We start from the raw sequence: 24,686 nt of genomic DNA on the forward strand, positions 1-24,686 counted from the left end.
AAGGCAAATTCCTTGTATGTGCAAACATACCTGGCAATAAAGTCTATTCTGGTTCTGATTTTACATGGCCTGCCACTTCGCAACCAAAGTTTCCAATCGTGTCCACTTTGTTATAAAACCACTGTGGCAACCTAGGTGTTTGATTTTATACAGCTGTTCCCATGGAAGTGAATGGAACAGCTGAATTCAGTTATTCAGTTATTTGGCTGTAGTGTATGTTGAATTGTCATCCATTTACAAGGTCTAGTATTAGATATTATAAGTGTACACAGTATATCGGATTAAAAAGGACACTTTGGACATTACAATAACGTGTCTATTCTTTCTTGGTTTTAGAGATGAGCATGTACCAAGGCGAGTAAAGTGAATATGAAAGAGAACTCTCTGAGCCTGTGAAACGCCACAGAGCTTATTTTGGGAGGAAGCTGGTAAATATATATATGATATCATCAGTACAGTGAGTTAGAAAATCTATGGGATCAATGTTATCAGAACATGGGTGTAGCAGAAGGGAGTGTGTACAATTGGAAATCATCTGCATAATTATGATACTTTTTACAAGTGTTATTAGAATGACATCACCTTTTATTTTGCCACAGTGGGGAAATTTGCCACAATAGCAGTCAGAAGTGGTATTTGAACCCCCACCAGCAGCCTGATACAGTTTGTACCATTTAAAACCATTTTAAAATCCCCTGACGTAATTAAACAGGCATAGTGACAGGGTGCAGTGGACAATATGTTAAAAATGAATAAAACCTTTATTTAGATTTTAGTCGCTGTAATTAATACATTATATTATGACCCACTTAATATTGTGTAGGTCTCCCATTGTGTCCAAAACAACTGTGCCTCATCAGAGAATGGACATGGGTCTTCTGAGGGGAGGGTCCTCAGTGGATCATCCCACAGATCTAGTGAATTTGGAGGCCAGGTCAACACCTTGCGCTGTTCTTTGTGTTTTTTTTTTGTTTTGTTTTTTGTTTGTTTGTGTGTGTTGTTTCTAAATCACTTTTGTGTGTGTGTCAGGCTACATCCTGCTGGGAACGACTGCTGCCATCGAGGAGTGTTATTGCTATGGGGTGGGGGTGTCTGGTCTGGTCTGGTACAAAAGTTTCCCAGCAGAACATTACATTGGGGTACAGAAGGGTATTCACAGTATGAACATTTCCAAAGGCTTTTTCTTTTCAGCTTTAAAAATCAGGAAAAACTGCAGTACCAGTCAGAAAAAAAAATTCTTTTTCTACCAAGCCAAGAGGGAGAATGATAACTTCTGTCAATCAATCTCAAATCTTATCAGAAATATGACCCCTACACTAAAAAATAATCAGTCATCAATATGATTACGCATGTGGGCAGTTGATTTAAAGCAACATGAAACATTCAGAATAATAATTAAAAAAAAAATGGCGATGCAAAACATAACTAATTAATTCAAGATTAAATACTTTCTAAGTCAGTTAAATCACATCTGTTATAAGAGTAGAAATTAGTTCAGTTTACCTTGACAAATCAACCTCTTAAGGTGTTTAGAAATTTCTTTCATTTTTAATCCATATATGATTGGATTGAAGAGGGGGTTATAGAAAACCAGCTGTAATGTCATAACTAAACGTGCAGTCTTTGTAATATCAGTTTCCACTCTGACTAGAATGACATCAAATGTAATCAAAAATGTAAAACTGATTAAAACCAGCAGGTGAGGTAAACAGGTCTGCGTTGCCTTTTTCCTCACTTCACTACAGCTTCGAAAGGTTATTGCGAATATTTTTGCATATGTAAAAATTATGTAGAGCATAGGGAGAAGTCCAAGGTTTACCAAAATGATCACACCGTATATGGTGATGGCTCTTGAACTCACACAGTGAAGTTTGTAAAGTGAGTTATTACAAAAAAACATATTCATAGAAAAACTGCAGAGCTTTTTGTTTGCGCTCATTGTTGTTGTTCCCACGAGCTGACAGGCAGGTAAAAGCCAAGCTAAAGCCAACAAGGTATTGACAGTCCTCTTTCTCATGATAGCTGGATATTGCAGAGGTTTACATATGGACACATACCGGTCATAAGCCATGGCTGCTAACAGTAAAAATTCAGAACCGCATGAACAGTAAAATATGAAATACTGAAAAAGACAGGCCTGATAAGATATCAAAGGCTCTTCAGACAGAAGGTCAGTCAGAAGCTTTGGGTAGATGTTAGTGCTGAATATAACAGAGTTCAGTAGCAAAGCTGCGATGAAAATGTACATAGGCTCATGGAGGTTTTGGTGAATCCAGATTAAGTACACAATAACTGAGTTGCTGCATAGTATTAGAATATAAGCAATAAAAACAATCATAAAATAAAGGTACCTGTATTTGTGAACTTCCACAAGCCCATCAAGAGTTATATACGTTAAATTGGATTCTCCATCCATTTGGAAAGTTCAGTTACAAACAGTATTAGAGCTATCAGACAATATAACAGGTATTAGATCTGAATAAAACGGTTTGGACTGACGCAATAATACGTGTCCTATATGCAGTTCCCTTATTAATTCACAGTTACCTGACCTTTAAAGAAACTTACTGTGTGCTCATCTCTAAAACAAAGAAAGACGACAGATTCGACCTGTGAAATGGTTTTTATGTGGCTGGTTCATCCTCTGTGGATCTCATTAAACTTTCCACCAAGTGTCACTAATATGGAAAGTACTTTTTCCTTTTCTGCATCAACGGTGTTCGGGTTACACAGGTCAACACAGGTCATTTTCGTGGGCCAATAAATTTTGGTGCAGATTCATAAAAGACAAAATAAAACAAAAGGTTAACGCAACAAAGAAAAAAATCTTATGCTATTTTTATTATTTTATTTAACTAGATTTTACTTCTATTTCATTTTGTTTCATTTTAATCTCATTTTATTTTTATCTTTCTTTTTACTTGTGGTTCTTACTATGACCAAGAACTTTCCCTTGTGGATCATTAAAGTCTAAATCTATCTTGTCAGCTGATACCATTGCCAATATCAACACTGTGTGTCAGTTATAAGATAATCATGCGTATAAGCTTTTCAAATCAAAATTTTTATTCCTTGTGTCTGGGATCTTAGTGAGCTGGGGACTGAATAGACTCTGTCAATCACTGAGAAACTAGCCAGGTTTAAATGGAGATTTTTTTCTCATTCTGATTGAAGGTTTCAGGTCAACTGTTGACATGTGAGGAGATCTATTCCAATCTGATGTTTCCATGTACCTCTACTTTTAATCTGAATGGCCTTCTGCTGATGTGATGTTTAGACTCATAGTAGCCAGTCCTCTTGACCTTTTTAAACAGTTGAATATTTCCATTTTTTTCTGTTCTTTCCAGTTCTTTCCGTAGCTGTAGACCAGTTGAAGAAACATCTCTTGAACATCACTGCACATTTACGTCAAGGCAGAGCATGCTCAGAGCCTGACTTTGTTCTGATTCTCTGTTTACATGGGTTTAGATTGGCTTGGGAACAGGAATGTGGTTTCACAGGTGATAGAGGCGAGTCCTCGTCCTCTTTGTGTGCAGGAGAATTGGAGGGACGAGTCCAGGAGTGAACCTGTGGCCAGCCTGACAGAGGTCCTGTGTGTCACTGAATGTGAGCTTTTCTGACTGTAGTATGAGATCTGCCTCCATTTACCCATTCACTGCAATATGTTGGATTAAGGTGGCACAGTGGTGTGGCCTCACAGCAAGAAGGTCTGCGTTTGAATCCAACTGGGGTCTTTCTGGGCGACATGTTCTTCCTGTGTCTGTGTGGGTTTTCTGTGGCTACTCCAGCTTCCTCTCACCCTCCAAATGCATGCTCTTTAGGTTCATCAGTGGTTCTAAACTGGCTGTTAGTGTGAGTGTGAGTGATTGTCTGTCTCTCTGCATGAGCCCTGAGATAGACTGTAAATCTGTCCAGGGTGTACCCCGCCTCTCGCCCACTGACAGCTGGGATAGGCTCCAGATAAACTATGAAAACCAACTTTCACAAATCACTGTAGTGCCAAGTTCATCAGGACATATGGACATATGGACCTGTGGCATTCAGTTACATGTGTCTGTTTAGTGCAAGTGGAGACAAGTATTAAATAGTCGAGGTAAGAATGAACCTTTAGGTAATCTGCACATACCTGTTTAGTTTTGAATCATTGCAAAACTATTTCTCAGACCTTTCTAATTTAGTATCCAGCCAAGAGTGTTGGACAGGACACTGGGAACCAGTGGCACCAGAACTGAAAGTACATTAGAATCGATTTTTTATCCATAGGCCAATCACAAAATCACAAATTTGGGGGAAGTGTTGCTTTTTTGCTCTGGTGGGATCACAGTCCATACATCCATCCATCCATCCATCCATCCATCCATGCATGTATGCATCCATCCATCCATCAATCCATCAATCCATCCATACATCCATATATCCATACATGCATTGTTTAAAATCCAGATATTATATAATAATTATATATAATCTGACAATTCATTCTAAACAATGGTGTGGTGGAAAAATCCACACTTTATACAAAAATCTCAGCGAAACAAAAACCAAACACTGAGCCAGTTGATGGGGTCACTATAAGGTCAAAACAAAAACACTGATCAAAACATTTGATGTAGTAGGGAGAGAAAAGTATTGTATTAATAACATAAAGATGAAGTAATGTTGAATGAGGAAGTTACACCCCCAAGTAATAAAAGAAAAACGCTGTTAGTTTAGGTTTGATGAAGTTACAACAGACTTTAATGAGTTCCATGGAGAACAGGCCATCTAATAAAAAACTTTCCGCGAACTCAATCCGTTCACTTTGTGAACTTTGGACATCGGCATATACCAGGTGCATCTGAAGGTCAGCTATCTGTTACTCTCTCCACCAATTCAAGTACTATGTTTGTCATGAAAAAGTCTTTATCCGTGTTGCAGTTCTTTTTTTACAACTGAGCATTTCTTTTAGGAAACATTAATGGGTGGTGAAGTTAACATAACATATATAACTTTAGATGGGCTTGTGGAATTGGAAACTTACAGGTACCTGTATTTTATGATCATTTTTTGCAGTTATATTTTTATAATATGCTCTAATTTCACCATTGTGTATCTTATTTGGACGCGTGAAAACCTACATGAGCCCATGTACGTTTTCATCGCAGCCTTACTTGTAAACTCTGTTATCTTAAGCACTAATATCTATCCAAAATTTTTAAGTGATATATTATCTGAAACGCAGGTCATATCGTACCCAGCCTGCCTCTTACAATTTTTTATAGTTTATTGTTTTGCTTGTTCTGAATTCTTACTTTTAGCGGCCATGTCCTATGACAGATATGTGTCTATATGTAAACCTTTCCAATATCCAACTATTATGACAAAAGAAAGAGTGAGTATTTTCCTGGTTTTTGCTTGGGCTGTGCCTGCTTGTGTGATTGCAGTTCCAGCAATAATGAGTGCTGACATGAAAATCTGTAATTTCACTCTGAATGGAATATTCTGTAACAATTCAATTTACAATCTGCACTGTGCGAGCTCAGTAGCACGTTCTGTATTTGGTGCTGTTGCTCTGATAGTCACTGCACTTTTCCCTCTGCTTTTCATCCTTTTCACATACACCAGAATACTTATAATAACCTCTCGATGTTCTAAAGAAGTCAGGAAAAAGGCTGCAGAGACCTGTCTACCACATCTGCTGGTTCTAGTCAGCTACACCTTTTTGTGTAGCTATGATGTCATTATTGCTCGATTGGGAAATGATTTTCCTAAAATTGTCCGTTTCATAATGACTTTGCAGGTGGTTTTGTATCATCCTCTGTTCAATCCATTAATTTATGGGTTAAAGATGAAAGAAATATCTAAGCATTTAAAGAGATTGCTCTGTCAAACCAAACTGAACTGATGTATTGAAAGTAACGTTATTATCGGTGTTAGTGAAAAGTAATGTACAGATCTTTCCTATGTAACAATATTAATGCAGAGACATGAATGCACTCTTGAGATGTTCCATATAGGGAGACATTTTTATGCCATCCATGATTTAAAGATTTAAAGGTATTTTTATTTTACTATTTCTGCTGCAACACAGTAAATTTTTCTGAAGCTGTGTCCAAACAATGGTTGTTAGCATCATTCTTTGACTTTTTGCTTCCTTGTTAATTTGGACACACAAAGCCCATCGAGAACATTTACATGACACTGGAAATTATGACATGATTTTCAGGCTGTGAAACCTCACGGGAAACTAAGCGTGTCAGGATAAGCCACTATTATTGTCACCCACTTGGACATCTCCTTGTCTGAGGGAGGGAGCTTATTGGCTTATTGTGTACTGTAACGGTAATCAACGAAAGTTTAAACCGTTGTTTTTTGCTCAATTTTGTGTTTTCAATACACATGGTAATTACTGTGCAAAGCTCCCATTTAATAAGCTACTTTATTATGCACAGCACATGTACCGTCCACAAACCTGACACTTTTACAGGCTTGCACATTTGCGGGTGATGAAACTGTGGAAAGGTAAAGCAATAATAAATAAATACAAACTTTCCACAGAATTAATTATTCTGAATTCTGAAGATGAATGCACAACAAGTATGTTTTGAAGTCAATTATCTGAATTACTATAGCAACACTGCAGTCTATTGCTGAATGATGAAGTAATGCTGTGAAGGTGGTTGTACACTTTTATTCAAATATGACATGCACTCTGCCATTTTTATTACTGAAAACATATTCTAGGCATCTAGGATAATCCATAACTGACATAAAACATGCAACTTATTGCAAATGGAATGCATACAAATATGTTTGATTTGCGATCATGGTTAAAGTGCATATTTTAATATTCTACGATGATTTTACCATTGCTCCGTTTAGTACCGTTTGGATACACAACGACCTCCATCTCATTGTAGCTCTACCTCTAAAGAGTTATTTTCTGCACTAATATGTGCACAAAGTTGTGAATTATAAATATTATATTATTCCCTCATACTACCAAACATTACTTTCTGTGTGGAGGTTTGGGGAAAACATGCACAACAATCACTAATCCAATTTATCTGCTTCAGAAAAGAGCAATCAGAATTATCAGTAAAGTTGATTGTCGGGAACCCCAAAACAAATTGTTCATAACTTGTCAGATGCTGAAATTCAATGATCTTGTAGATTTCAAAATATCACTGTTGATGTACAAGGTATATAATAATCTACTGCTACAAGGTATCCAGAAGTTGTTTTATAAGAGTGTGTATGAACTCAGAGGAAACTGCGTGCTTTCAAAGGCAGAGAGCAGAACAAATGTCAGGTATATTTCAGTTTATGAGTTTGGTCTGTAGAATGTTTTGGAAATGGATATAAAAGAATCCAATACAAACCAAATGTTGAAAAAAAGTATTGAGGAATAGGATACTCATTAGGTATGGATATGAGTGAGTGTATATGTCAGTGCCCAAGTCGGATTACACAATGGGTACATGTATGTTTTCTAATGATTTCTCTTCTTTACTGCTCTGTATATAGCATGTAGGAGCTGAGATTGATAGATGTAAAAAGCTTAGCTTCAGCCTATACATTTTTGGTCTCTGGTTATGGATACATTTCGTTTTTTGAGTAATGCAATATGGGCATAATTTTTATGTTGTTCTGTTGTTGCTTTTATTTTTTTTCTCTTTCATTTTCTGTATCTGAATTCATATTCTGAATATGACTGAAATAAATTACACTAAAACAAACAAACAAAAAAATATGTCATTTTATCAGACTATTACCCACACATTGTATGTGTTTAAGCTAAGAATGCTTTAAAAAAAACGGAAGTGTTAATGGGTTATTTTCGTCAATAATAAAAAGTGTCAATATTTGGTGTGACCACTCTTTCCCTTCTAGACAGCATCAGTTCTTCTAGATCCACTTGCATACAGTTTTTGAAAGCTTTTAAGGTACTAAGCCGTAAGGTTGTTCCAAACACCTTGGAGAACTAACCCCATGTAGACTTCTTCAGATCCTTCTGTCTCTTCATATAATCCCAGACACACTCCATGATGTTGAGATCAGGGCTCTGTGGGGTTCATGCCATCACTTCCAGGACTTCTTGTTCTTCTTTCCTCTGAAGATAGTTCTTAATGACCTTGGCTGTATCTTCAGGCTCTTTGTCCTGCTGCAGAATAAATTTGGGGCCTATTGGTACTGATGATGGATAAGTATCTTCCCATATTTCTCGTCATTGAGGACCATTAGTCCTGATCAAATCTTAAACTCCATTTGCAGAAATGCAGCCCCAAACCTTCCAGGAGCCTCCACTATGCTTCACTGTTGCCTGCAGACACTCATTATTGTACCGATCCCCAGCCCTTCAGTGAACAAACCGCCTTCTGCTACAGTCAAATATTATAAATTTTGACTCATCAGTCACCTGCAGCTGCTACCATTTTCTGTCCTCCAGTTCCTATGTTTTGGTGCATAGTTGAGTCTCTTGGCCTTGTTTCCATGTCAGTCTTATGGATTTTTGGCTCTAACTCTTCCATGAAGACCACTTCTGCCAGACTTCTCCAGACAGTAGATGGATGTACCTGGGTGCCAGTGGTTTCTGCAACTTCTGAGCTTATGGTCCTGCTGGATATCTTCAGATTTCAAAGGGAGATAGGGTTGATGTGTTTTTCATCTGTTACAAGTTTCCTTGGCCGACAACTGCATGTACAATCCTACAAAGTCCCTGACTTTGTGCAAGTGTACCTATAAGGATTGATGCTGGTTTGAAGGCAAAGGGTAGTAACACCACATATAGATGTGACTTAAACCTTTCTTTTGTTTTCTCACTTTGTTTATTTTTATCAATTTCAAAAATATAAATAATGATAGCATTTTGTATAGTATTCCTAGTTTCCAGCATTTTTCCCACACCCGCCTTCCATTGCGGATTCATGTTAAAGTGTATTTCAGATAAACTATGAAAACCAATCAACCAAATTTCAAAAATCCCTGTAGTGTCAAGTTCATTAGGACATATGCACCACTAGAATGTAAGCTAGCAATTCACACTAAAAACGTCTCCTCTCTGGTGGGAAAGGAGCTGGTGCTTGTTGAAGAGGTTGAGCGCTGCTGACTAGATATAAGTCCCTGAGGGGAGTTGGACCCTCAACTTTTTTGGAGTTGCTCCGGTGAGAGTGGTGACCTGGTTGGGCTTTGCATGCCCCCAGAATCTCTGCCTGTTGGGGTTCTTCCGGGTGGATGAAAGGGTTGCTTCCCAGTGCCTTTGGGTCGGGGAACAGGTCCTGACTGTTGTTTGTGCTTATGCACCAAACAGCAGTCCAGAGTACCCACCATTTTTGGAGGACCCAGGATGGACGCTGGACTGCACCTCGACTGGAGACTCCATTGCTCTGCTGGTGGACTTCAACGCTCATGTGGGCAATGACAGCATGACCTGGAGGGGGGCAATTGGGAGGAACGGCCTGTCTGATCTGAACCGTAGCTGTGTTCAGTTATTGGACTTGAACATAAGGTTGTTCATCAGTACTCTTGGCACCATGACGGCCTAGGCTGTAGGTTGCTCTAACCTGCGACTGTATGTTTTTGACACTCGGGTGAAGGGAAGAGCAGAGATGATCAACACCTGGTGGTGAGTTGGATCAGATGGCAGGGAAGGACACCATGCAGACCTGGTAGGCCCAAATGAATAGTGAGGGTCTGCTGGAAACGCATGGTGGTAGAAACCGTCAAGGTGGTCTTTAACTCCAACCTCCAGCAGAGCTCCAAAGTCATCCCAAGGGAGGTGGCAGACATAAGCTCACTGGTGCTGAAATCCCTGAACTTGACATCTATCAGGCTGAAAAGGGAGGCCTGGAAGGCATGGTTGGTCTGTGGGTCTCCAGAAGTAGCTGACTAGTATTGTAGGGCACTCACTGAGGCAACAACTCGGGTGTGGGAGGAGTTTGGTAGGACTATGGAAGAAGACTATCGGTTGGCTCCAAAAAAGGTTCCGGCAAAACCATCCGACTTGCCCACACTCTTTGTATGTGGATGGCCCCTTGCTAAGGACCATTCAGTCCCTGTGCCAAAGAAGCGCAAGTTTGGTCCATGTAACTGGCTGTAAGTTGGACTTGTTCCCAGTCAGGTTTGGACTCTGCCAGGGCTGACCTTTATCACCAGTTCTGTTCATAACTTTTATGAGCAGAATTTTGTAGCTAGGTGGTGGAGCGTGTTGAGTTCAGTGATTGGAGGATCTTGTCTCTGCTTTTTGCGGATGATGTGGTCCTCTTAGAGTGTGAAGTGGCTGGGATGAAGATAAACACCTCCAAGTCTGAGATCATAGTCCTCAGACAGGGTGGATTAGCCAGTCCAGGTAGGGGAGGAGGTCCTGCCTCAAGTGGAGGAGTTCAAATATCTTGTGATCTTGTTCATGCGTGAGGGTAGAATGAAGCATGAGATCAATAGATGCACCAGAGCGGCATCTGCAGTGATGTGGGCGCTCAACCAGTCTGTCATGGTGAAGAGAGAGCTAAACTAAAAGCTGTAGCTGGGTAATGACCGAAAGTGGCCCAAATGAGCAGGGTGGCCAGGCTCAGCCTTAGAGATAGGGTTAGGAGCTCGGACACACGGGAGGAACTCAGAGTAGAATCGCTGCTCTTCCACATTGAGAGGAGTTGAGTTTAGGTGGTTCGGGCGTCTGGTAAGGTTTGCAAGAATTGCATGTACCACCGGTAGGAGGCCTTGGGGTCGGCCCAGGACACAATGGAGGGACAGAACAACGGAACAGAACAGAACACTTAACAATGGTGTGGAGGAAAAATCCACACTTTATACAAAAATCTCAGTGAAACAAAACCAAACACTGAGTCAGCTGATGGGGTCACTAAGGTCAAAACAGAAACACTGATCAAACATTTGATGTAGTAGGGAGAGAGAAGTCGGCGCTCTAAGTATTGTATTACTAACATAAAGATGAAGTAATGTTGAATGAGGAAGTTACACCCCCAAGTGAAAAAAAGCAAACACTGTTAGTTTAGGGTTGATGAAGTTACAACAGACTTTAATGAGTTCCATGGAGAACAGGCCATCTAATAAAAAACTTTCCACGGACATCAGCATATACCAGGTGCATCTGAAGGTCAGCTATCTGCAAAGAAACTCTCTCCACCAATGCAAGTACTATTTTTGTCATGTAAAAGTCTTTATCCATGTTATGCAATCTTTTACAACTGAACGTTTCTTTTAGGAAACTTTAATGGGTGGTGAAGTTAACATAACATATATAACTTTAGATGGGCATGTCGACTTGGAAACATACAGGTACCTGTATTTTGTGATCATGTTTACTACTTACATTCTAATAATATGCTGTAATTTCACCATTGTGTATCTTATTTGGATGCATGAAAACCTGCATGAACCGATGTATGTTTTCATTGCAGCCTTACTTATAAACTCTGTTGTCTTCAGCACTAATATCTATCCAAAGTTTTTAATTGACATGTTATCTGAAAAGCAGATCATATCGTACTCAGCCTGCATTTTGCAGTTTTTCATATTTTATTGTTTAGGTTGTGCAGAATTCTTACTTTTGGCTGTCATGTCCTATGACAGATATGTGTCTATATGTAAACCTCTGCAATATCCAGCTATCATGACAAAAGACAGAGTAAGTATTTTCCTGGCTTTAGCTTGGACTGTCCCTGCTTGTGTGATTGCTGTTCCATCAATAATGAGTGCTGACATGAAACTCTGTCATTTCACTCTGAATGGAATTTTATGCAACAATTCAATTTACAATCTGCACTGTGTGAGCTCAGTAGCACGATCTGTATTTGGTGCTGTTGCTCTGGTAGTCACTGCACTTTTCCCTCTGCTCTTCATCCTTTTCACATACACTAGAATACTTATAATAACTTCTCGATGTTCTAGAGAAGTCAGGAAAAAGGCTGCAGAGACCTGTCTACCACATCTGCTGGTTCTAGTCAGCTACTCCTTTTTGTGTGCATTTGATGTCGCTATTGTTCGATTGGGAGCTGATTTTCCTAAAATTGTCCGTCTGATAATGACTTTGCAGGTGGTTTTGTATCATCCTCTGTTCAATCCAATAATTTATGGGTTAAAGTTGAAAGAAATATCTAAGCATTTAAAGAGATTGCTCTGTCAAACTAAACTGACCTGATTGAATGCTACGTGATTATTATTAGCGTTAGTAAAAAGTAATGTACTGTCATTTCATTTGTAATAATATCAATTAATTGCACCTGAATGCACTTTTGATGGTATTCCATATAGGAATATATTTTTATGCCATGACTTACAGGTACATTTTACTATTCTGCTGGAACACGGTCAGTTTTTTTTCTAATGATTGTTAGCATCTTTCTTCTTGTTCTTCTATAAAGAGTTCATATTGTCATGATAAAAACATTTGTTTGGAAAAATGTTGTTTAATTTAGACACACAAAGCTCATCAAGAACATTGGCATGACAGTGGAAATTAGGACACGTGTTTCAGGCTGTAAAACCTCACGGGAAACTAAAGGTGTCAGGCCAAACCACTATTATTGTCACCCACTTGGACATCTCCTTGTCTGAGGGAGGGAGCTTTTTGGCTTATTGTGTACTATAACGTCAGTCAACCAAAGCTTAAACCTTTTTTTTGTTTGCTTATTTGTTTTTTTTTTTCAATTTTGTGTTAAAAACACGCAGTACCTACTGCACAAAGCTCCCATTTAATAAGCTACTATATTATGCGCAGCATATGCACCTGGCATATATACAGGCTTGCATATTTGTGGTGATGAACTGTAGGAAGATAAAGCAATAACAAATACATAAAAACTTTACACAGATTTAAGTTTAAGTTATTTTGAATTGTGGCAATGGATGTTGAATGAACAAGTACGACTGCACCATTTAGTACCCAACCATGAGAGAAAACCACTGTGAAGAATTTCCTGGATTGGTCTTGGATTCTGACTGCTTGCATTTCCACGAATATTGAATACGATAAACTGATCTTGAGTGAAATTTTTTGTTACACAGCTTCAATGGTTTGTGTTGATAACATGTCTCATTCACTATTTTCATAAAAGCCTTATTTGCATATATGCATTTTATTTCATTACAGTTATTGTTTAACAGTTAATCAAAGCTTTAATCCTCAGGCAACCCAAGGGACATTTTTTTCCATTTGGGCATTTGGGTATTAGTACATATGGCACATTTGTACTAAAACGCAATTATTGTTTAACATTTAATCAAAGTTTTAAATTAACAACTGAGTCACAGCAAACAAATCAAATAAATACAGGCCAAAGTCTTAACTTCATGACACTTTAAATAACAGTCTTGGTTGGAAATCAGAAATAACAGATGCCTCCGGTGTTCTGCCAGTTCTTCACTTTTTCTGATGCCTTTGCATCTAAATCTGGTGTTCTGTCATTTTCTGCTACCCACCAGAAAATATTACTCTGTGGTTGTATTTAGGGTTAGGGTTACATGCTGGAAGAAGCAGCAGTAGCAAAATTTGACAAGGCAGCAAAATTTGTCATAAAATTGTCTGGCAATGCTGGGAAGGAAAATAATTCTTTTTATTAACCTAAAATTTTATTTTATTGTCATTGCATGGCATGTACAATGACTTGAAAAAGTGTATTGGTACTAAAATGGATTAAAAAAAAAATCAGCTGTCATTTGCACATATTAAAACCACTGACAGTAAATAAAAAGTAAATAACACTGATCATCTTGTGACAGTTTTTGAACTTTTTAGACATGTTGTACCCACCTAGACCAGACCAGGCATCTCTACATAGTAATGACGCTCCGTGATAGCAGCAGCCATCCCCAGCAGGATGCACCCTGACACAGAACAACACTTTAGGAACAACTCAAAAAAACACAAAGAACAACGTAATTTCCTGTTTCTACTCAGCTGTGTCTGTGCAGAAGTTTTAAATCACACTGAAAATAATGGAGGAAGATATTAATGGAGGAACATTTTAAAAGAGGCCATACATATAATTAATGGGCTCCCAAGTTTTAATTTAGCTTTATGAGGTAGTTCCTGCAGTCGGTGGCAGATTTATGGTGTTAAAAAGGAGACTAATGTTGTGTTTTGATGTGTTGATATAAAGAAGAGATCACCAATGACAAGTCTTCTCTTGCATTTAAGAAACGTTTATTGCATGAAAGAACAATGTCAAAGACTCTTGCAGAATCTGAGAGAGCTTCTGGTGCCAATTGTAGAGTCCCCTCTTGCAAACTTTTAAATTAGAATGAATGTATTTTCATAGGATGAATGTGTTTTTCTCGAAAAAACACAGCTAAAACAGCTTAGGGTCAAACTGACCCCAGAGGACGACCAATCCTGCAATATGTGTTCAGCACATTGAAAAAATGTCATCATGATAATTTTATGCTTAACCAGTTGTCCCCATCAAATTAGGAAAAAGCATGAAATATGAAGCAAGAAAGAAAAAAAAGTCAACTGTTATTTTTTGAATGATAAACATTGAATGGGGTCAATTTGACCCCATGGATAACAGGAGGGTTAACCTAATCTCCCCAGACAATAAACACATTCGACGAACCCTGGAGGAGGACCACATACTACATTAAAAACAACACAGAAGCTTATGACTCACAACAACAAACAAAACAAGACAGAATCAGAACCAGGTAAAAGGTGACAGAAAGTTAGCACATTAAAAGTCATACAATAAAAATAGTCCATAGAGGATTATCATGGGACATGAGTACAGTATCGACTGTCTAGTAAACATCTTTTGTTGACAAGTGCATACATTCATACATTAGTGATTATTTCACCTGGTTGACAAATACTATGTTCTGATTGGCTGATAGGTCGCTGATATTTTCTGATTGGCTAATTGGTCGCTGTTTCAAGCACAAGGGGGGCTCTCTTTTGCACTGTTTCTTACATACTTGTGGATTTTTGAACTGAAAAGGAGAAGCTCTCAATCCCATTTTATGCTTTATAATGACAATAAAGGACATTCTATTCTATTCTATTCTATGCATGAGTGTAGAGACAGAAGAGAAAGGGGGCTCAGCACAGAGCCCTGTGGAGCTCCACTGCTGAGTAATAGAGAAGGAAGAACAGTGGCAGCCCTGATTGACTGTGGCTGGTTTGTTAAAAAGTCCTGGATCCACAGGTTGATGTTTTGCTGGACACCTACAGTAGCTCAGGATAACCCTGATGAAAAGTCACCAGCTGAAATCCACTGGACTAACAACTTTCCATACATCTCTCCATGCACTTTAGTTATAAGTAAAGTCTCCCCAGAGATGCAGCATTTTCTGGATCCCTTTGTCTGACATCTTAGAGACCAGTCTGCTGGGTGATGTAACCCATGACCATTAAGTAACCTCAATAAAAGAAGAAGCAATAAAACACTGCAATAAAAAAAAGCAATAAAATACTGAGCTAGTTGATAGGGCCCCTGATAAAACATAAACACAAACATTTGATTCAGAATGTAACGTTATTCCCAAGAAAAAGGAAAGAGAGTATAATTTAAGGAAAAATAATAAGCATGCATGCAATGAAATGTGTACTTCATTATAATGTGACGTATAATGAAGTACACACCCAAGTAAAAAAAAAAAAAAAAAAAAAGGCTAATGAAACTGCATTTTATCTCAATATCGACTTTAATGAGATCCATGGAGAATGACGCGTTCTAATAAAAGAAAAAATCCATATACTCAGTCCATTCACTTTCTGAACTCTGGACATCAACATATACCAGGTGCATCTGAAGGACATCGATCTGGGAAGAAACAATATCCATCATTGCAGGTTGTATGTGAGTCATGTAAAAGCCTTTATCCATATTATCCTTGCTGATCATGCATTCCATTTGTTTTAGGAAACATTAATGGATGATGAAGTTAACATAACATATATAACTCTTGGTGGGCATGTGGAATTGCAAACATACGGGTATCTGTATTTTACGATCATGTTCATTGCATACATTGTAATAGTATCTTTTAATTTCATCATTGTGTATCTCATCTGGACAGAGAAAACCCTGCATGAGCCCATGTACATTTTCATTGCAGCCTTACTTGTAAACTCTGTTGTCTTCAGCACTAATATCTATCCAAAGTTTTTAATTGACATGTTATCTGAAAAGCAGGTCATATCGTACTCAGCCTGCCTCTTACAGTTTTTTATATTTTATTCTTTGGCTTGTTCTGAATTCTTGCTTTTGGCTGTCATGTCCTATGACAGATATGTGTCTATATGTAAACCTCTGCAATATCCAGCTATCATGACCAAAGAAAGAGTGAGTATTTTCCTGGTTTTTGCTTGGACTGTCCCTGCTTGTGTGATTGCAGTTCCAGCAATAATGAGTGCTGATATGAAAATCTGTAATTTCACTCTGAATGGAATATTTTGTAATAATTCAATTTACAATCTGCACTGTGTGAGCTCAGTTGCACGATCTGTATTTGGTGCTGTTGCTCTGATAGTCACTGCACTTTTCCCTCTGCTCTTCATCCTTTTCACGTACACTAGAATACTTATAATAACCTCTCGATGTTCTAAAGAAGTCAGGAAAAAGGCTGCAGAGACCTGTCTACCACATCTGCTGGTCCTAGTCAGCTACACCTTTTTGTGTGGCTATGATGTCATTATTGTTCGACTGGGCTCTGATTTTCCAAAAATTGTTAGTTTCATAATGACTTTGCAGGCAATTTTATATCATCCTTTGTTAAATCCAATAATTTATGGATTGAAAATGAAGGAAATATCAAAGCGTTTGAAGAGATTGTTCAGTCAAACAAAAGTGATCTAATACATTAAAAGTATTGTTAAATTAGAGCCATTTCCTTTGTGAGTTAATGCAGAGATGGTTAATGGAGTTAATGCAGAGATTCTAATAGTTTGAGATATTTTATGTTGAAAGTAATTTCACTGTTATAAAAGTTGATTATTTTGATAATGTTATCATTTGAAAAAGGAACATGTAATGCAGTTTTGTTCGACATGATGAAGACACATGTCTAATCAAGGGTTTTCACCACGTTTTTTTTTTTTTAGGTTATGGAGACTTTTCACTGGTTTTCAACTGTAGGCAGTTTAGATACATAAAGCCTGGTGGTGATCCAACCTGTAACCCGTATATGCAGCAAATAATGTAACCACAGTCTGTGGGTTTTGGGGAAATATAATTGTGAAAAGTTGATTTGAGCATTTTTGAGTGTTCAGTCAAGTATGGCTCTCCGAGAACAGCATTAGTATTGAAAGGGATATCGCGTTGTTTGCATTTTTATTATCTGCCCTATAACCTGTCTTTTTGTAGAGGCCTTTGGAGCCAGGGCTCATATGAGAAGATAATCCCTAAGGTTTAATTGGGGTCTGGAGTTTTTTTTTCCTACCTGCTTCTTCCTGCAACTCATCTCATCTCATCTTCTACTACCACTTAGCCTCATTAGGATCACGGGGGTTGTTGGAGCCTATCCCAGCTGTCATCGGGTGAGAGGAGGGGTACACCCTGAACAGGTTGCCAGTGCATCGCAGGGCTAATATGTAGACAAACGATCATTCGCATTCACACTCACACCTTGGGTCACCAATCAGCCTAACGAGCATGTCTTTGGAAGTGGGAGGAAACCTGAGTACGCAGAGAAAACACACACAGAGACAGGGAGAACATGCAAACTCCACACGGAAAGGCCCGAGCTGGACTCAAACCTGCACATTGGGAGGCTCCTGCAAGTAAATATGCTGCAATTGTCCAGAACATTTGCAAGTAAACTGAATTTTAATTATAAGTCACCACGACAACTATGAGACAGCGTCAATTTGTTTTGGACTGAGACCTTTCAAGTGTACTTGAGTAATTTCCAGGGAGTGGGGCTAAAAGGATCTAGTGTGCGTGTTAAATACTGCAAACCCTTCCACACATTGTCTAAATCAAGCTAATCTTGCTCCACAATGCACATTTCCAATGGCGATTTTGCTTTTCAATGTTGTGTTCAACACACACAGTACCTACTGTACAAAGCTTCTATTTAATAAGCTACTATATTATGCACAGCACATGCACTGTCCACAAACCTGACACATTTACATGTTTGCACATTTGCATGTGATGAAACTGTCTGAAGGTGATGCAATAATAAATAAATAAATAAAACTTTCCACAGAATTAAGCTGTTCTGATTTCTGGAGATGAATGCACAACAAGTATGTTTTGAAGTCAGTTATCTGAAAAAGTATAGGGACACTGCAGTGTCACTATTGTGTTGATGCTAGTAATGCTAGTGAAGGCTGTGAATGTGGTTACACTTTTATTCAAGTATGATGATCAGACACTCTACCATTTTTATCACTGAAAACATATTCTAGGCATTGATAAATGTGTGATTAACATAACACATGCAACCATTTGGACACTGAATGCACAAATACAAATCCGTCTGATTTGCAATCATGGTTAAAGGGCATTTTTTAATAAGCTATGGTAATTTTACCATTGCACCATTTAGTACCAATGCACAACAACCTTAAAAGATCCCATTCAAAGACAATTTACATTGCTTCTTACACTTCAGTTTCCACTCTTCAGCGCCAAGAGCACACGCTGCAAATTGGGATTGTTCCTCTGTTAAATAAGACACCTTCCAGTATTCAGGCGAGTTTAGCATGCCTGCTTAGGTGTTATTTGTATTTTACACAGCAGTTTGCTCTCTCACTCCGGGGTGAACACATTCAGCCACGCTATCAGTGATTGGAGGCAATGCTTTGGCAAATCTTAGTTTAGTCCAGCAGTTTTCAAAGCTTTGGCTCTTTTGGCTTGGCTCCCTTAGAAGAGCCGACTTCCCTTGGTTACTTAATGGCTTTTCGTTTAATTTCAATAGAGCCTTCTATTTTGTCCCAGTTTGGTGATTATGAATGGTTTGTGTGTTGGTAAAAATTCACTATTCATAAAAGCCTTATTTTTATGTATTTTCCATTGTTACAGGAAAATATGGTTATTGTTTAACATTTAATCAAAGTATTAACCCTCAGGCAACCTTAGGGACATTTTTCTCCATTTGGGCATTTGGGTGTTAGACTGTGTGACAAGAAATTGTTGCAAAAATTCTCTACACAAATTTTAAAATTAAAAAAAAAAAAAAAGAGAGAGAGGGAGTTCTAATAGGTCAAAAGAATGTTGTGAAGAAGATTTGCCACCCTCTTGTAACCTTAGTGGACAAAAACGTCCATGTTGCAGATTTATGGTATTAAAAAGAAAACTAATGTTGTGTTTTGATGTGTTGATATAAAGAAGTGATCACCAATGACAAGTCTTCTCTTGCATTTAAGAAACGTTTATTGCATGAAAGAACAATGTCAAAGACTATTGCAGAATCTGAGAGAGCTTCTGGTGCCAATTGTAGAGTCCCCTCTTGCAAACCTTTAAATTAGAATGAATGTATTTTCATAAGTTTTCATACAAATCTTGTACAATTTCTCGAAAAAACACAGCTAAAACAGCTTAGGGTCAAACTGACCCCAGAGGACGACCAATCCTGCAATATGTGTTCAGCACATTGAAAAAATGTCATCATGATAATTTTATGCTTAACCAGTTGTCCCCATCAAATTAGGAAAAAGCATGAAATATGAAGCAAGAAAGAAAAAAAGTCAACTGTTATTTTTTGAATGATAAACATTGAATGGGGTCAATTTGACCCCATGGATAACAGGAGGGTTAACCTAATCTCCCCAGACAATAAACACATTCGACGAACCCTGGAGGAGGACCACATACTACATTAAAAACAACACAGAAGCTTATGACTCACAACAACAAACAAAACAAGACAGAATCAGAACCAGGTAAAAGGTGACAGAAAGTTATCACATTAAAAGTCATACAATAAAAATAGTCCATAGAGGATTATCATGGGACATGAGTACAGTATCGACTGTCTAGTAAACATCTTTTTTTGACAAGTGCATACATTCATACATTAGTGATTATTTCACCTGGTTGACAAATACTATTTTCTGATTGGCTGATGAGTCGCTGATATTTTCTGATTGGCTAATTGGTCGCTGTTCCAAGCACAAGGAGGGCCCTCTTTTGCACTGTTTTTTACATACTTGTGGATTTTTGAACTGAAAAGGAGAAGCTCTCAATCCCATTGTATGCTTTATAATGACAATAAAGGACATTCTATTCTATTCTATTCTATTCTATTCTATTCTATTCTATTCTATTCTATTCTATGCATGAGTGTAGAGACAGAAGAGAAAGGGGGCTCAGCACAGAGCCCTGTGGAGCTCCACTGCTGAGTAATAGAGAAGGAAGAACAGTGGCAGCCCTGATTGACTGCGGCTGGTTTGTTAAAAAGTCCTGGATCCACAGGTTGATGTTTTGCTGGACACCTACAGTAGCTGGGTGATGTAACCCATGACCATTAAGTAACCTCAATAAAAGAAGAAGCAATAAAACACTGCAATAAAAAAAAGCAATAAAATACTGAGCTAGTTGATGGGACCCCTGATAAAACATAAACGCAAACATTTGATTTAGAATGTAACATTATTCCCAATAAAAAGGAAAGAGAGTATAATTTAAGGAAAAATAATAAGCATGCATGCAATGAAATGTGACATATAATGAAGTACACACCCAAGTTTAAAAAAATAAAAAATAAAAAATGAAAAAAAGGCTAATGAAACTGCATTTTATCTCAATATCGACTTTAATGAGATCCATGGAGAATGACGCGTTCTAATAAAAGAAAAAATCCACATACTCAGTCCATTCACTTTCTGAACTCTGGACATCAACATATACCAGGTGCATCTGAAGGACATCGATCTGGGAAGAAACAATATCCACCATTGCAGGTTGTATGTGAGTCATGTAAAAGCCTTTATCCATATTATCCTTGCTGATCATGCATTCCATTTGTTTTAGGAAACTTTAATGGATGGTGAAGTTAACATAACATATATAACTCTTGGTGGGCATGTGGAATTGGAAACATACGGGTATCTGTATTTTACGATCATGTTCATCGCATACATTGTAATAGTATCTTTTAATTTCATCATTGTGTATCTCATCTGGACAGAGAAAACCCTGCATGAGCCCATGTACATTTTCATTGCAGCCTTACTTATAAACTCTGTTGTCTTCAGCACTAATATCTATCCAAAGTTTTTAATTGACATATTATCTGAAAAGCAAGTCATATCGTACTCAGCCTGCCTCTTACAGTTTTTTATAGTTTATTGTTTTGCTTGTTCTGAATTCTTACTTTTAGCAGCCATGTCCTATGACAGATATGTGTCTATATGTAAACCTCTGCAATATCCAGCTATCATGACCAAAGAAAGAGTGAGTATTTTCCTGGTTTTTGCTTGGACTGTCCCTGCTTGTGTGATTGCAGTTCCAGCAATAATGAGTGCTGATATGAAAATCTGTAATTTCACTCTGAATGGAATATTTTGTAACAATTCAATTTACAATCTGCACTGTGTGAGCTCAGTTGCACGATCTGTATTTGGTGCTGTTGCTCTGATAGTCACTGCACTTTTCCCTCTGCTCTTCATCCTTTTCACGTACACTAGAATACTTATAATAACCTCTCGATGTTCTAAAGAAGTCAGGAAAAAGGCTGCAGAGACCTGTCTACCACATCTGCTGGTCCTAGTCAGCTACACCTTTTTGTGTGGCTATGATGTCATTATTGTTCGACTGGGCTCTGATTTTCCAAAAATTGTTAGTTTCATAATGACTTTGCAGGCAATTTTATATCATCCTTTGTTAAATCCAATAATTTATGGATTGAAAATGAAGGAAATATCAAAGCGTTTGAAGAGATTGTTCAGTCAAACAAAAGTGATCTAATACATTAAAAGTATTGTTAAATTAGAGCCATTTCCTTTGTGAGTTAATGCAGAGATGGTTAATGGAGTTAATGCAGAGATTCTAATAGTTTGAGATATTTTATGTTGAAAGTAATTTCACTGTTATAAAAGTTGATTATTTTGATAATGTTATCATTTGAAAAAGGAACATGTAATGCAGTTTTGTTCGACATGATGAAGACACATGTCTAATCAAGGGTTTTCACCACGTTTTTTTTTTTAGGTTATGGAGACTTTTCACTGGACTGGGTTTTCAACTGTAGGCAGTTTAGATACATAAAGCCTGGTGGTGATCCAACCTGTAACCTGTATATGCAGCAAATAATGTAACCACAGTCTGTGGGTTTTGGGGAAATATAATTTTAAAAAGTTGATTTGAGCATTTTTGAGTGTTCAGTCAAGTATGGCTCTCCGAGAACAGCATTAGTATTGAAAGGGATATCGCGTTGTTTGCATTTTTATTATCTACCCTATACCTGTCTTTTTGTAGAGGCCTTTGGAGCCAGGGCTCATATGAGAAGATAATCCCTAAGGTTTAATTGGGGTCTGGAGGTTTTTTTTCCTACCTGCTTCTTCCTGCAACTCATCTCATCTCATCTTCTACTACCACTTATGCTCACTAGGATCACGGGGGTTGTTGGAGCCTATCCCAGCTGTCATCGGGTGAGAGGAGGGGTACACCCTGAACAGGTTGCCAGTGCATCGCAGGGCTAATATGTAGACAAACAATCATTCGCATTCACACTCACACCTTGGGTCACCAATCAGCCTAACGAGCATGTCTTTGGAAGTGGGAGGAAACCTGAGTACGCAGAGAAAACACACACAGAGACAGGGAGAACATGCAAACTCCACACGGAAAGGCCCGAGCTGGACTCAAACCTGCACATTGGGAGGCTCCTGCAAGTAAATATGCTGCAATTGTCCAGAACATTTGCAAGTAAACTGAATTTTAATTATAAGTCACCACGACAACTATGAGACAGCGTCAATTTGTTTTGGACTGAGACCTTTCAAGTTTACTTGAGTAATTTCCAGGGGTGGGGCTAAAAGGATCTAGTGTGCGTGTTAAATACTGCAAACCCTTCCACACATTGTCTCAATCAAGCTAATCCTTGCTCCACAATGCACATTTCCAATGGGCGATTTTGCTTTTCAATGTTGTGTTCAACACACACAGTACCTACTGTACAAAGCTTCTATTTAATAAGCTACTATATTATGCACAGCACATGCACTGTCCACAAACCTGACACATTTACATGTTTGCACATTTGCATGTGATGAAACTGTCTGAAGGTGATGCAATAATAAATAAATAAATAAAACTTTCCACAGAATTAAGCTGTTCTGATTTCTGGAGATGAATGCACAACAAGTATGTTTTGAAGTCAGTTATCTGAAAAAGTATAGGGACACTGCAGTGTCACTATTGTGTTGATGCTAGTAATGCTAGTGAAGGCTGTGAATGTGGTTACACTTTTATTCAAATATGATGATCAGACACTCTACCATTTTTATCACTGAAAACATATTCTAGGCATTGATAAATGTGTGATTAACATAACACATGCAACTTATTGGACACTGAATGCACAAATACAAATCCGTCTGATTTGCAATCATGGTTAAAGGGCATTTTTTAATAAACTATGGTAATTTTACCATTGCACCATTTAGTACCAATGCACAACAACCTTAAAAGATTCCATTCAAAGACAATTTACATTGCTTCTTACACTTCAGTTTCCACTCTTCAGCGCCAAGAGCACACGCTGCAAATTGGGATTGTTCCTCTGTTAAATAAGACACCTTCCAGTATTCAGGCGAGTTTAGCATGCCTGCTTAGGTGTTATTTGTATTTTACACAGCAGTTTGCTCTCTCACTCCGGGGTGAACACATTCAGCCACGCTATCAGTGATTGGAGGCAATGCTTTGGCAAATCTTAGTTTAGTCCAGCAGTTTTCAAAGCTTTGGCTCTTTTGGCTTGGCTCCCTTAGAAGAGCCGACTTCCCTTTGTTACTTAATGGCTTTTCGTTTAATTTCAATAGAGCCTTCTATTTTGTCCCAGTTTGGTGATTACGAATGGTTTGTGTGTTGGTAAAAATTCACTATTCATAAAAGCCTTATTTTTATGTATTTTCCATTGTTACAGGAAAATATGGTTATTGTTTAACATTTAATCAAAATATTTACCCTCAGGCAACCTTAGGGACATTTTTCTCCATTTGGGCATTTGGGTGTTAGACTGTGTGACAAGAAATTGTTGCAAAATTTCTCTACACAAATTTTAAAATTTAAACAAAGAGGGAGAGAGAGTTCTAATAGGTCAAAAGAACATTGTGAAGAAAATTTGCCACCCTCTTGTAACCTTAGTGGACAAAAACGTCCATGTTGGAAAACTGCTATAAAAACTTAACAGATTGTTTTTTTTTTCCCGGACTTTTTCTGCATAAATCTTTTAAACCACTTCAGCACTTTACAAAACTACCAAGAATTAAATCATTTTGCGGAATTTTAGCCCCGATAAATGCCAGTTTGAAAAAAAAAAATGAGAAAAAAAAGCAACAAATTTTCCATAAAACTAATGTTGAGGGGCATTTTTCATATGAATCTTAGGTATGAATAAAAAGATTATCTAAAATATTGACTTGACTGGATTATTAGTTTTTGTGTAATATCAGGTTTAAAATGTACTGCCGTCTTCTAACCTCAGCGGACAAAAATGTCCCATTGACTTCCATTATAACTACATTTTTTGATCTCTCTGCCATGAAATCATTCATTATGCAATATTGGGGTTTCATTTATGAGAAA

General features: G+C 37.9%; 5 protein-coding genes across 5 annotated transcripts; 4 read left to right on the top strand and 1 right to left on the bottom strand.

Moving 5' to 3' along the window:
* Positions 1-1,489: 1,489 nt before the first annotated feature.
* On the bottom strand, positions 1,490-2,416 carry LOC125017802 (olfactory receptor 11A1-like). Its single transcript, XM_047601309.1, has one exon. The coding sequence runs from the start codon at positions 2,414-2,416 to the stop codon at positions 1,490-1,492; it is 927 nt and encodes a 308-aa protein (XP_047457265.1).
* A 2,541-nt stretch (positions 2,417-4,957) lies between these two features.
* On the top strand, positions 4,958-5,884 carry LOC125017165 (olfactory receptor 11A1-like). The gene has a single exon (XM_047600026.1). The coding sequence runs from the start codon at positions 4,958-4,960 to the stop codon at positions 5,882-5,884; it is 927 nt and encodes a 308-aa protein (XP_047455982.1).
* Positions 5,885-11,209: 5,325 nt separating this feature from the next.
* Positions 11,210-12,136, top strand: LOC125017167 (olfactory receptor 13C2-like). Its single transcript, XM_047600029.1, has one exon. It carries the CDS (start codon positions 11,210-11,212, stop codon positions 12,134-12,136), a length of 927 nt encoding a protein of 308 aa, XP_047455985.1.
* Positions 12,137-15,851: 3,715 nt separating this feature from the next.
* LOC125017794 (olfactory receptor 2AT4-like) lies at positions 15,852-17,503 on the top strand. The gene has a single exon (XM_047601302.1). The coding sequence runs from the start codon at positions 15,864-15,866 to the stop codon at positions 16,788-16,790; it is 927 nt and encodes a 308-aa protein (XP_047457258.1). The 5' UTR covers positions 15,852-15,863; the 3' UTR covers positions 16,791-17,503.
* A 3,406-nt stretch (positions 17,504-20,909) lies between these two features.
* LOC125017815 (olfactory receptor 2AT4-like) lies at positions 20,910-22,241 on the top strand. Its single transcript, XM_047601325.1, has one exon. It carries the CDS (start codon positions 20,922-20,924, stop codon positions 21,846-21,848), a length of 927 nt encoding a protein of 308 aa, XP_047457281.1. The 5' UTR covers positions 20,910-20,921; the 3' UTR covers positions 21,849-22,241.
* Positions 22,242-24,686: the final 2,445 nt, after the last annotated feature.

The sequence above is a fragment of the Mugil cephalus genome, chromosome 12, assembly GCF_022458985.1.
Source record: "Mugil cephalus isolate CIBA_MC_2020 chromosome 12, CIBA_Mcephalus_1.1, whole genome shotgun sequence".
NCBI classification, from domain to species: Eukaryota; Metazoa; Chordata; class Actinopteri; order Mugiliformes; family Mugilidae; genus Mugil; species Mugil cephalus.

Bases quoted from the DNA above. Each gene is read 5' to 3' on its own strand.
- LOC125017802 (XM_047601309.1), bottom strand. From the start codon at position 2,416: ATGGATGGAGAATCCAATTTAACGTATATAACTCTTGATGGGCTTGTG.
- LOC125017165 (XM_047600026.1), top strand. From the start codon at position 4,958: ATGGGTGGTGAAGTTAACATAACATATATAACTTTAGATGGGCTTGTG.
- LOC125017167 (XM_047600029.1), top strand. From the start codon at position 11,210: ATGGGTGGTGAAGTTAACATAACATATATAACTTTAGATGGGCATGTC.
- LOC125017794 (XM_047601302.1), top strand. From the start codon at position 15,864: ATGGATGATGAAGTTAACATAACATATATAACTCTTGGTGGGCATGTG.
- LOC125017815 (XM_047601325.1), top strand. From the start codon at position 20,922: ATGGATGGTGAAGTTAACATAACATATATAACTCTTGGTGGGCATGTG.